The 14,149-nt window shown below is 39.8% G+C and overlaps 1 protein-coding gene across 1 annotated transcript; it reads left to right on the top strand.

The window, feature by feature from the left end:
• Positions 1–11,017: 11,017 nt before the first annotated feature.
• On the top strand, positions 11,018–13,319 carry LOC110617037 (probable xyloglucan galactosyltransferase GT14). Its single transcript, XM_021759658.2, has one exon. The coding sequence runs from the start codon at positions 11,101–11,103 to the stop codon at positions 12,940–12,942; it is 1,842 nt and encodes a 613-aa protein (XP_021615350.2). The 5' UTR covers positions 11,018–11,100; the 3' UTR covers positions 12,943–13,319.
• Positions 13,320–14,149: the final 830 nt, after the last annotated feature.

Here is a 14,149-nt window from a genome sequence, read left to right on the forward strand (position 1 = left end):
AGCTCAACATAAGCTACACATGCATTTTCTACCCCATGAACTTGCATAAAATTTGCTTAAAACATAAAGTAAGCTAGAGATCGACTCTTACCTCTTGAAGATCGAGGGTAGAGGCGATCTAACTTGGAGTTGGAAGAGATTTGAGTTCTTGAACCTCAAAGCTCCAAAACTTGCTCAAAACTCGGAAATCTTCAAAACAAGATGAAAACTAGTGAAAAACTCGAAAGATCTGAAGGAAAAGACTCAAGATCGGTGAGGGGTGGCGGAGAACTCACCTTGGCCGGAAATGGGGAAAAAAGCTCGCCCATTTTCGGCTAAGGGACCCTTTTATAGTGGCTGGCCAGGCCACGTTCGGGGGCCGAACGTGCCTCCGCATGCATGCCATGTTCGGCGGCCGAACTTGAGGTTCGGCGGCCGAACTTGAGGTTCGGCGGCCGAACCTGGACTTTCCTCACTTATGCTTTCGGGGGCCTAAAGGCGCTCCCGAAGGCATGCATGTTCGGCGGCCGAACTTGAGGTTCGGCGGCCGAACTTGAGTTTTCCTTCAAGGTTGTTTTCATGCAAAAACTCAATTCCATTTTACTTAAAACCATGAAATACCTTAAAACATTTTATGAAAATATGATTCTACCCTACTAGAGGCTTCCGACATCCGAGATTCCACCGGACGGTAGGAATTCCGATACCGGAGTCTAGCCGGGTATTACATTCTCCCCCCCTTAAGAACATTCGTCCCCGAATGTTCCTCAACTAGCACATAGCATGGCATAAAACATAACATACATACATACATACATAGCACATAAACACATAGAGATCTAACCTTAAAAGAGATGAGCGTACTGCTGGAGCATAGACTCCCGTGTCTCCCAAGTGCATTCCTCCAAATTGTGGTGGTTCCACAGGACTTTCACCATCGGGATTTCCTTGTTCCTTAACTTTCTGATCTGGGTGTCTATGATCCGTACTGGCTGTTCAACATAGGTGAGATCCTCTTGGACCTCCACATCAGGCTCACTAAGAACCTTGCTCGGATCTGACACAAACTTCCTCAACATTGAAACGTGGAAAACCGGATGGACTCTTTCCATTGAAGCAGGTAAATCCAGCTTGTACGACACATTCCCAATCTTTTGCAATATTTCAAAGGGTTCGATGTATCGTGGGGCTAGTTTACCTTTCTTCCCGAAGCGAACCACTCTTTTCATAGGAGACACCTTGAGCAATACCAGATCCCCCTCCTGAAACTCTAACTGCCTTCTGTGGATGTCTGCATAACTCTTCTGTCTGCTTGCAGTAGTCTTGATCCTTTCTCTGATTTTGGGTACTACCCTGCTGGTAATCTCTACTAGCTCAGGCCCTGCCAAGGCCTTTTCTCCAACCTCTTCCCAGCAAACAGGTGATCTGCACTTCCTTCCATATAAAGCTTCATATGGAGCCATCCCGATGCTAGCATGATGGCTGTTATTGTAGGCAAACTCCACCAAAGGTAGATGCTGCCTCCAAGAACCGCCAAAGTCCATCACACACATCCTGAGCATGTCCTCTATGGTCTAGATGGTCCTTTCTGATTGTCCGTTCGTCTGTGGGTGAAAGGCAGTACTGAAATCCAACTTGGTACCCATGGCACTCTGCAGACTCCGCCAAAATCTGGAGGTGAACTGGGGCCCTCTATCTGACACTATCGAAACAGGAACCCCATGCAGCCTGACGATCTCATCAACGTACACCTGCGCCAACTTGTCCACAGAATAGCCACTCCTGACAGGGATGAAGTGAGCAGATTTGGTGAGTCTGTCCACAATCATCCATATGGAGTCCAATCTGTTGGACGCCGCCGGTAGCCCCACTACGAAGTCCATAGCTATATTTTCCTATTTCCATTCTGGAATAGGTAGCGGGTTAAGCATTCCAGCCGGCTTCTGATGTTCCAGCTTCACCCTCTGACACACTTCGCAGGCTGACACAAACTGTGCCACTTCTTTCTTCATAGCTGGCCACCAATAAACCTTCTTCAAGTTTTGATACATTTTGGTGGTTCCGGGGTGAATGCTGTATCTTGCATTATGAGCCTCTCTCATAATGTCTCCTTTTAGCCCTATGTCATCTGGTACACATAGTCTGCTCCCATAGCGGAGGATCCCCTTGCTGTCGAATCTGAACTCACTATCATTGCCTGACTGAACAGTCCTGGCAATCTTCACTAACTCCGGGTCCTCATGCTGTTTCTGAGCCACCTGCTCCAGAAACACGGGTGCCACTCTCATCTGGGCCACCAAGGCACCTATACCAGACAACTCCATCTGTAGACCTTCCTCAATGAGCTTGTAGAACTCCTTCACCACTGGCCTCCTCTCTGCCGATATGTGGGATAAACTGCCGAGTGATTTCCGGCTTAAGGCGTCTGCCACAACATTCGCCTTACCCGGATGGTACTGAATCTTGCAATCATAGTCACTCAGCAGCTCCACCCATCTCCTCTGTCTCAAATTCAAATCTCTTTGACTCAGGATGTACTGCAGGCTTTTATGATCTGTAAAGATCTCACATTTAACCCCATAGAGGTAGTGCCTCCACATCTTGAGTGCAAAGATTACTGCTGCCATCTCTAGGTCATGTGTGGGGTAATTCAACTCATGCTTCTTCAGCTGCCTAGAAGCATAAGCGATCACCCTCTCATTCTGCATTAGTACACAACCCAGTCCCACACGGGATGCATCACAAAAGACTGTAAAGTCCTCATCACTAGATGGCAGAGCTAAAACTAGTGCTGAAGTCAACCTCTTCTTAAGCTCTTCAAAACTCTCTTCGCACTGGTCGGTCCACACAAACTTCTGATTCTTCCTGGTTAGTCTGGTCAGAGGAGCTGCAATCTTTGAGAAGTCCTGAACGAACCTCCTGTAGTAACCTGCCAAACCCAAGAAACTTCTAATCTCTGTCACTGAAGTGGGTCTAGCCCAGTTAGCCACAGTTTTTGTCTTCTTGGGTCTACCTCTATACCATTTTCCGACACCACATGCCCCAAGAACGAAATGCTCCTCAGCCAGAACTCACACTTAGAGAACTTGGCATACAAGCCATGTTCCCTCAAAGTCTGCAGAACCAACCGCAGATGATGGGCATGCTCCTCTGCATTCCTGGAATACACCAAGATATCATCTATGAAGACAATAACGAAGTGATCCAGGTACTGACTAAATACTCTGTTCATGAGGTCCATGAATGCTGCAGGGGCGTTAGTTAGCCCGAACGGCATCACAAGGAACTCAAAATGCCCATATCTGGTCCTGAAAGCTGTCTTTGGCACATCTTCATCCCTTATTCTTAGCTGATGGTACCCCGATCTTAGATCTATTTTGGAGAAACAACCCGCTCCTGCTAGCTGGTCGAATAGATCATCGATCCTTGGCAGAGGGTACCTATTTTTGGTAGTGACTTTGTTCAACTGCCTGTAGTCGATACAAAGTCTGAGGGACCCATCCTTCTTTCTCACAAACAAGACCGGAGCACCCCAAGGTGAGGTACTCTGTCGGATGAAGCCCTTTTCTACCAGCTCTTGCAACTGCTCTTTCAATTCCTTCAACTCGGCTGGGGCCATCCTGTAGGGAGGGATAGAGATCGGTCTAGTTCCAGGCACCAACTCTATCTCGAACTCTATCTCCCTAGCAGGTGGTAAACCTGGAAGCTCGTCTGGAAAGACATCCTAAAATTCTCTGACAACTGGCACCGAGGCTGGCTCCCTGACCTGACTACTAAGCTCTCTCACATGAGCCAAATACCCTGACATCCCTTCCTAAGCAACCTACGAGCCTGAAGAGCTGATATCAGACCTCTAGGTGTGCCCCTCTTGTCTCCCCTGAAGACGACCTCTGACCCGTTCTGATCTCTGAACCTGAATACCTTGTCCCTGCAGTCCAAGGTAGCACCATAGGTAGATAGCCAATCCATCCATAGAATGACGTCAAAGTCTGTCAAATCTAGAATCACAAGGTCGGCGGAGAGGCATCTTCCCTCAACAAAAACTGGACTGTACTGGCAGACTGACTCTGCCACTGACGGGTCACACTTGGGTCCACTGACCCATAGGGGACACTCCAACCCAGAGACTATCAGACCCAACCTCTCAACGGCTCTCGGAGCAATAAATGAATGAGATGCACCCGGGTCCATTAATGCATACACATCAGAACACCCAATGACGAGATTACCTGACACCACGGTGTTGGATGTGTTAGCCTCCTGCTGAGTCATGGTGAAGATCCTGGCTGGAGCTGATGGACCTTCACCTCGGGAACCAGAAGAAGAGGCTGCCCCTCTCCCTCTACCTCTGCCACTGCCCTGAGTTGTGGCTGGAGCTGCTGGCTGTGCCACACTACCAGAAGCTGTCTGCTGGGGCTGGCCCATAAAAGGTGCTCTAGGACACTCCCGAGCCATGTGTCCCTCCTGTCCACATCTGAAACATGTATTAGTCCCAGCTCGACACACTCCCCTGTGCGGTCTTCCACATCTCTGGCATTCTGTACCATCTGAGCCTGAGCTCGAGCCACCGCCAAATCCCAGACCGGATTTCAACTTATTCCAAAACTTATTCTTCTTCGGCTTCTTGGTGGTGTTATCCCACCTCTTCTTACTTGAGCTCTGAGAAGAGAGACCTGGCCCTCCTCTGCCTGGGGTCTTAACCCCTAAAGACTGGGTCACTGACTGCTTCACTGACCCCTCAACTATAGCACTCGCCTCCATCCTTCGAGCCATATCCACCATAGTGTGGAAACTTTCCCTCTCAACTGACTGAATCAACAAGGAGTACCTGGAATGTAGCTTCATAACATATCTCTTGGCTTTCTTCGAATCGGTATCTAGAGCCTGCCCTGAAAAAGGCAATAGCTCTAAGAATTTATCCGTGAACTCCTCTACACTCATGTGCTCTGTCTGCCTCAATTGCTCAAACTCAATCATTTTCAGTTCTCTGGAACTGTCTGGAAAATCCCATCCAGCGAACTCATTCGCAAATTCCTCCCATGTCATGCCGTCTAGCCTCGGGTCCACATAACACTTGAACCATTCCCGTGCCTTCTTGCACTTTAAGGTGAACCCTGCCATCTGAATGGCCCTGCTATCATTCGCCCCTAGCTCATCAGTTATTGTCTTCACTACTCTCAGATACTCAAAGGGGTCATCCCCTGACTTGTATTTGGGAGCATCCAGCTTAAGGTAATCTGTCATCTTTACTTTGCTCCCACTAGCTGAGCTAGGTCTGGGAGGTTGAGTAACTGGGGCTGCTGGTTCTGTAGGTGGTGGAGGTGGGGGTGCAGCATTCCCCGAGGTGGGGTTTGCCGGGTTTGGATAGAAGGGTGAGGGTGGATAAGCTGGGTACTGTGTGTAAGGTGGATAGAAAGGTGGATAAGGCATGTAGGTAGGGTAGGGGTTAAAGCTGGAATAATCCGATGTGCCTCCCATCGGATACCCTGAACCCTGTGGGAAGGGTGGATAATGGGGTGGAAAACCATACCCCGAGGCCTGAACGCCTCCCTGAGACTCCCCTGTCCCTTCTTCCTCCATGCTCACATCCAGGTTCCCATCCCTCCTCTGATCCTCTTCCGTAACCTCCCTCACATCTGAAGAACTTCCTCCTCTATCTGTCCCCCTTCTGCTAGCATCAAAAGACCTTCTAGGGTCCCTTGACACTCTTTCTCTGTTGGCTCTACAAGACATTGCCCTAGGCAATGTAGGAGGACGGGCGCTCGTGCCCTCATCCTCAGGTGGTACTCCAGTCAATCTTTCAGATCGACGGGTTCCTCTCATCCTATTTTCTGAAAAACAGTACACATCACAAAAGCATTAGCATCATATGGTTCATGTGGGCACACATGAACCCTCATCATATATACATCATTCACATCATAGCATCAATGCACATGTATATAATCATGGCATTTCACATCATTATACAAGACAAGACTCCACATCCTATCCTAGTGGACATGATCTTCCTATTGTGCTTGACCTTCTAGAACATCTATGAGCCCGACACTCTAGGTCCGATCCTATGAACCTAGGGCTCTGATACCATTCTGTAACGACCCGAAAGTCGGACCGCTACCGGTGCTAGGATCCGGATCGGCTTAAGGCCGCCAAGACCCGTAGCAAGCCTGACATACATCCTGAAAACCTGTTTAATCCCATACATGATCAACAACATACATAAAAATTTAAAACTTTACTTTCATACACCCATAAGCCAAACTCAACCTGTGCATGCACTGAATATACTCATAATCATAATCATGACCCCTCTATGGGATCCCATCAATGCCCCAATGGGCAGTACATCATAAGATGAGTTGGCTTACATGAACATTATAAAACATCTTTGACCATGTATTAAAAGGGATACCTCATACATAAAGTCAAGCACAATTTCTAATCCTCAATATCATTACATGACTGAAACTGTACTTTTACATAACATTAATACATTTATCATGTCCACACTATCTATTACATATACCAGACTTCATTACTCTTGTAAACCTCCTGGTCTACCCTGTACCTGCAATCCTGGGGAAATTTGGGAGAGGGGTGAGCTACTAGAGCCCAGTGAGCAGAATAATAAAACATTTAAAACATAAGATAACATGAAATGCATCACATCACAGCTAATCACATCAAGGATGAACTTGTCACCAATAGCCCTCTACATGGTCCAACTGTGCCAAAACGTAGAATGGGTCCTGGTCTTTCCCTTACATATCATAACATAACAGTGTCCAACTGTGCCAGAACGTAGAATGGGTCCTGGTCTTTCCCTTACATAGTGCCAGCAAACGTAGAATGGGTCCCACTGGTCTTACATTCCGTACCGTACATATCACATCGTCATATCATAGATCGAGGGCTATGGATCATTCAACATTCATCCACATCAACATCAAAATGTGCAATGCAACATATTCGTGAATTCTAATGCAAGCAACCTAATTCATCACATGGCATTCATGATGCATGAACATGCTCAAAACTTTGAAATTTATTTACTTTAATCGTAAAGGTTTATTCCACTCACCTCTGGATAGCTCTGACCAGACACTGGGGCAACAGACTCACTGCTGGGGTCCTCGGTTCCTCGGGTCCGAACCTACACAGGTGGACTCAAATGAGGGACCAAACATTCGTGAACATAACTCTAAACTATTCCCCAAAAACCCCCTAAAACATCATAGAATAATCATAGAAAAACATGCAAGAAAGGGCTGGACAGGGCACTTTCGGCGGCAGGTTCGGCGGCCGAAAGTCCCTCCAGAGCCGAAAGTCAGGCAGGTTCGGCGGCCGAAACTCCCAGACAGAGGCGAAACTCATGCATGTTCGGCGGCACTTTCGGCGGCCGAAAGTCCCAGACAGAGACGAAAGTCTCCTTTCGGGGGCAAGCTTCGGCAGCCGAAGGCTGCCTCCACAAGCATGTTCGGCGGCCGAAAGTTCCTTCGGCTGCCGAACCTGGTTTCTCCCAGAATGGCAGAAACTCAGCTCCCTTATGCATTTATGCCTCCACTCTCATCCAAACATGCATAAACCTATTCTACAATACTCATACACAAGCATACAAGTTCCTAGGGGCATCAACTAACTAAAACCCCATCTAAAACACATCAAACATACATTTGCAAGCCACATTGCTCAAAATCACATCAAAAACCCATAAGCTCAACATAAGCTACACATGCATTTTCTACCCCATGAACTTGCATAAAATTTGCTTAAAACATAAAGTAAGCTAGAGATCGACTCTTACCTCTTGAAGATCGAGGGTAGAGGCGATCTAACTTGGAGTTGGAAGAGATTTGAGTTCTTGAACCTCAAAGCTCCAAAACTTGCTCAAAACTCGGAAATCTTCAAAACAAGATGAAAACTAGTGAAAAACTCGAAAGATCTGAAGGAAAAGACTCAAGATCGGTGAGGAGTGGCGGAGAACTCACCTTGGCCGGAAATGGGAAAAAAAGCTCGCCCGTTTTCGGCTAAGGGACCCTTTTATAGTGGCTGGCCAGGCCACGTTCGGGGGCCGAACGTGCCTCCGCATGCATGCCATGTTCGGCGGCCGAACTTGAGGTTCGGCGGCCGAACCTGGACTTTCCTCACTTATGCTTTCGGGGGCCTAAAGGCGCTCCCGAAAGCATGCATGTTCGGCGGCCGAACTTGAGGTTCGGCGGCCGAACCTGAGTTTTCCTTCAAGGTTGTTTTCATGCAAAAACTCATTTCCATTTTACTTAAAACCATGAAATACCTTAAAACATTTTATGAAAACATAATTCTACCCTACTAGAGGCTTCCGACATCCGAGATTCCACCGGACGGTAGGAATTCCGATACCGGAGTCTAGCCGGGTATTACATTCCTATTGTATTTAAGTAATGTCTCTAAATGTTCTTTATCGATATGTTTATCATGATTGGACAATGACTAGAGTTGTTGAGACTGTACATATTTTGTTTTTTCCTTTTAGAGGAAACAAATGATCTCATAGGTAGAGATATATGAGATATCTATAACTAATATGTAGGTGTTTATTTTATAAATAAGTGCACTAAACTGACCCGCTTGAGAAATCCATATGGAAAATAACATGTATCTATGGATTACTCAAGTGATGGTTATATAAGTGATCCTTTGACTTGAAATCAATAAATAATCTTATATATGAACTTTTATGTTTTGATTCATCTCACACATTGCTTGGTTCATGAGTAATAAAATGAGAATGAATTTGATATATTAAAAACTATATGAAGGTGTTTATGTGATTGAGATATGATTCATCACCTAGGTTAATTTAGGGAATATCCCGTTTGTTCTTTTCTAACATTATCATGAAATCCTTTCGGAAAGTGGAATGAAATTAGCAAATGAGATTTAGAATTTCATTCAATAGGTCAGTGGCTAATAAATGAGAACTAATATAATTTAATATTACAGACACGTTCCATGTATTAAATGTTAAATTGGGACATTTTTTATGAAGGGATATTAATTACACTGAGAAACCATGTACTGAAAGGTTAAGTCAAACTACTTTTGACATTCCGAATATTTGAATAGTTTTGATATATTGTTAGACAATGTTATTGATCTTCAAATTAATTTACTAGTTAATTATATTTGTCGCCAACATATTTGAAATTTAATGGATCACACACATAAAAAATTGCATCATAAAATAAAACGAAAAGTTAAATAAAAAAGTAGTTGATTGCATATAAATTGACATTAGAATAAAATTGTAATATGAAAGAATTACGATTTTGATCTAATTAATTAAGTAGGAACTTAATTAAAATTGTTTAAGATTTATATGGTTTATTTATTAAAATTGTGGACATAGTTGTAATTTATTTATTTAATAATTTAAATATATAAATAAATATTATTATATTGAAACTCTAGAATTTTAGTATAAAAGGCATCTAATTAGAGTCTCCAAAATATATAGAAAAGGCACTTAAAACCTCTTTACTCTTCAAACCCTTAGAACTATTTTGAGTGGACGATTTGTGATTTGTGCTAAAAAAAATAAAAAATATTTATTTTCTCTTTAATATTATTGTTTTTTTGTTTAAACATGATTCACGGTGAAAAATTACGCTGTGTTCAATACCATTGAAACCCAATACTATTTTAGTTTTCCATGAATTCTAATTAGTAAGAAATTCATAGTTTTCTCCTTTAGATTTCAAAGGATGAGATTAGGAATCCTACTGCCTACATTCTGTAGATTTTGCACTATCATATGAATCTTAGAATTTTTCAAAGAAAGAATAGTATCCTTGTTGAGTTGGTTAATTCAGCTATTCCTTATTTGAACGACTATGAAGGTTCTCGAGTGGTTCAAAATCCTACTATAGATGAGCAAGATAGAATATGGCAGTAGCTTAGGGATGGTCGGCTTAAATGCAATCTGTTATGAGCAATTTGGAGAAGACTGCTTTCGGTGCTGTGGTTAGAAATTCTGAAGGTACGTCTATAGCGAGTATGACAAGCTGTTTTGGTCATGGTTATAATCCTTGTGTGGTAGAAATCCTCCCCTTGAGGGAAATTTGAGCTGATCACATAGTCTGGTGTGGACAATTCTTTTGAGTTTGGGAAAGTTGTGTGTAATTATAGACATGTATTTTATAAAGGTGAATCGGAGTAAGTTAATTCGGTAGCGAGTTAACATGGTACTTAGGGGTGAGCATTCGATCGATTCAATTTAAAATCGAACCGAATCAAATAAACTGAAAATCAAAAATTTAATATTTATAAAAATCGAATCAATTTTGATCAGAAAACGAATCGAATAGAACCAGTTTAATTCGGTTTGATCCAGTTCAATTTGATCAATTTTAATTTTTAATAAATTTTTTATTTTTTACACTCTATTTTTAATATTTTAAAATTTAATTGGAATATTTTAATTTTAGTATAATTTAATCCCTATATTATTGAAAATAATATATTATTACCACTAATCGGTTTGGTTCGATTTTTTAAATTTTTTTCTTATCAAAATCGAACTGAAATAATTAAAATTTTTAAAATTAAGAATCAAATCGAATCGAAATAAATAAAAAATTAAACTAAAATTTTAAATTAATTCGATAAGGTGATTTTTTTAATTTAAATCGAATACGATCACCCACGAGTTACCCATAGTTTTATCCTATTTTTTTATGATTTTATTTTGATATTGTTATAAGTTTTTTCACTTTTAACATTGGAGGTCTTAGAAATGGTTGTTTTTGTGTGGCTTATTGGCTGGGATTTAGCTATGGATTGACATGTTAATTTTTTTTAAAAAAATTTTTTAATAAGATATAAATTCAAATAAAAAATAATTTCTGGTATTTTTAATTTCTAAATAAAAAATTGATTACAATTTATTTTTTTCCTTATAATTCAATTCTTTTTTTTTTAACTATTTTTAAATAAAGTTTGGCCAAGAGATTGCTGTTCCAGTTCCTTCTCTTATTAACAAAAACCTGAATTTTGCTATGGGAATTGTCAAGTTGTTTGTTTTCAATCGGCCAAAAAAAGAATGTGTCGGAACGTTTGCCCCTGTAATCATAGAAAGGCATGAATCCAAACAAAACCAGGTTTAGCTTTAATTCTTTTTCATCTTCTCTTCCCAATTACCACCCAAAATTGTGTATTTTGATCCAAGAAAACTATTTTTTCTGCTTTTTTTTTTGGGAAGATTATCAAGACAAGATGGAGAACCCAATCACCAGAAATTGCTGCAACCATCAACTATGGCTGGTCATTCTTATCTCCTTTGTTTTATGTTTTGTATTGTTTGGCTTTGATTATTCAGCCCTAATTGGAATCCAAGAAAGAGTCACTGTTCCATTCGCTAATTATGAAAATTCAATCTCTACCCACAAATCAAAATCCCCTCAGCTCCCTGAAATTCTCAACCAAACCTCCATTGCACCCATCAAAGCTGATGATCTTAGAGAGGACAATGTGCAACAAAAACTCAAAGCCGATGATCCTAGAGAGGACAATGTGCAACAAAAACTCAAAGCTGATGATCTTAGAGAGGAGAATGTGCAAAAAAAACCTGTTAAAGCTGATGATCTTAGAGAGGACAATGTTCAACAAAAACCTGTTAAAGATTTTTGTTTGGGTCGATATGTTTATATTCATCATATCCCTAGCCGATTCAACCAAGATTTGCTTGAAAATTGTGGGTCTATCACCGCAGGGACTGAGCATAACATGTGTCCTTATTTGGTTAACTCTGCTCTGGGTCATGAAGTAGAAAATTCTCAAGCAATTTTATCAAACAAGAGTTGGCATTCTACTAATCAATTCTTGTTGGAAGTCATTTTCCACTTCAGGATGAAGAAATACAAGTGCTTAACCAATGATTCTTCGCTTGCCTCAGCTATTTATGTGCCATTTTATGCTGGTATTGATATTAGCAGATATCTTTGGCATTTTAATATATCAGTGAGAGATCAATCTGCTTTTGAGCTTGTAAGGTGGCTTGTTGAAAAACCTGAGTGGAAGAAAATGTTCGGTAGAGACCATTTCTTTGTTGCAGGGAGAATTGCTTGGGATTTTAGAAGGCAAACTGATAATGAGTCTGATTGGGGTAGCAAGCTTATGTTTTTGCCAGAATCTAATAACATGTCAATGTTAGCAATTGAGTCAAGTTCATGGAAAAATGATTATGCTATACCATACCCAACTTGTTTTCATCCCTCAAAAGAAAGTGAAGTGTTTCAATGGCAAGATAAAATGAGAAGACAAACAAGGCCGTTCTTATTTTCTTTTGCTGGTGCTCCAAGGCCTGATCTTCAAGATTCTATCAGAAGCAAGATTATTGAAGAATGCCTAGCTTCAAAAGATTTGTGCAAGTTGTTAGTGTGTGATTATGGTGTTAATGGTGCTATTAATTGTGATAATCCAGTGAATGTGATGAAATTATTTCAGAATTCAGTATTTTGCTTGCAGCCTCCAGGGGATTCATACACAAGGAGATCCATATTTGATTCTATCCTGGCAGGGTGCATTCCTGTTTTCTTTAATCCAGGTACAGCCTATGCCCAATATAAGTGGCATTTACCAAAGAATTATAGTAAATATTCTGTGTATATACCTGTAGAAGATGTTGAAGATTGGAGAGCTGGCATAAACCAGACATTACTTAGAATACCAGAGAATAGAGTATTGGCTATGAGAGAGGAGGTTATAAAAATCATTCCAAGAATTATATATGCAGATCCCAGGTCTAGAATGGAAACCATTGAAGATGCATTTGATTTAGCAGTCAAGGGTATTCTTGAGAGAATAGAGAGAGTTAGGAAGGTGCTGAGGGAGGGAAAGGATCCTAGTATTGGTTTTGCAGAAGAAGATCATTACAGGTTTACTTATTCTGGGTATGTTGGAGAAACTTTGAACAGAATTTAATATTGCGTAGGATTTTATTAGAATATTATTCCAGAAGATTTTAGAAAACAACTGATAATCACATATGCATACAAGGAAAATATCTGTATCAGCTCTTTCCTCTTACCTGTAATTAATTTGTTGTGCTGCTGTTGCTTTTGCTTTTTTTCTTTTTTTCTTTTTTTGTAATTTATAGGAATTATTTTGGGGTAAAGATGTGAGATTTTGGTGTAAGTTTATTATACATAGGTATGATAAATATGCATAGAACATTAAGAATTAATGATAATAAAATATATTGGAAGTTGTAAAAGAAAACGCTGGCTATTCATTTTATGTAAATAGCTTTCTGAGTAACAAATTGCCCAAATAATTCTTCAAATTTGATATTGATTTAGGAAAAATTACTATTTAGTCCAATATTATGGAAAAATCTTTTGATTCGTCTTTCAATTTTAAAAAATACATTAAAACGTGTCTGATATTATAAAAAGTTTATTAATTAGTCTTTCTATTAGTTTTGGTAATTAAATATTTTATTATTTAGTTTTGCGGTATAGAAAAATTTATTAGTTAATTTATTAAATTTATAAAAAGTCTATTATTAAATTTTTATATGATGGGTTTTCAAATAAAAAAATTTTAATATATTTTTTAAAATCGAGAGATAAATTAATGAGTTGATATATAATATAAGAATCACATAGTAATTTTTTCTTTGATTTATTACATATATTTATTTTATTTATCTATTAAACACAAATTTGCTTGATTAATATGCACATAAAAATAAAAATAAAAATAAAAATAAAAAATTGAGATAGACTCTAACAATATTAATATAAATAAAAAATTATTATTCTGAGACGAATGGGAAAAAAACACAATAAAAAGTTAGAAATAAATTCAAATCCACCTTTATACATTTCAATGGCTCTAAATAAGTGCATTTTAATTTATTTTAACTAAATAGCCCCATAACTCCAAATACGTCCTAAAATATTTTTTTTTTTACTTTTATATTTTATTTTATTTTATTAAAAATAGTACATGAGCTTTAATATTCAACTATTAAATGCGTATAATCTATAGAAAGAGAAGGAATATTGGGATTTTCTAAAATATCTTTAGGATGTTTTGCTAATTATAAATTTATTGTTATTTAAAATTTTTTAATTTAATTATTTAATTATATTAATATTTTATTTAAATTCAAATTAAGCGATAA

The sequence above is a fragment of the Manihot esculenta genome, chromosome 1 (assembly GCF_001659605.2).
Source record: "Manihot esculenta cultivar AM560-2 chromosome 1, M.esculenta_v8, whole genome shotgun sequence".
Taxonomy (NCBI): Eukaryota; Viridiplantae; Streptophyta; class Magnoliopsida; order Malpighiales; family Euphorbiaceae; genus Manihot; species Manihot esculenta.

Excerpts from the sequence above, each read along its gene's own strand:
- LOC110617037 (XM_021759658.2), top strand. The coding sequence starts at position 11,101 with ATGAATCCAAACAAAACCAGGTTTAGCTTTAATTCTTTTTCATCTTCT.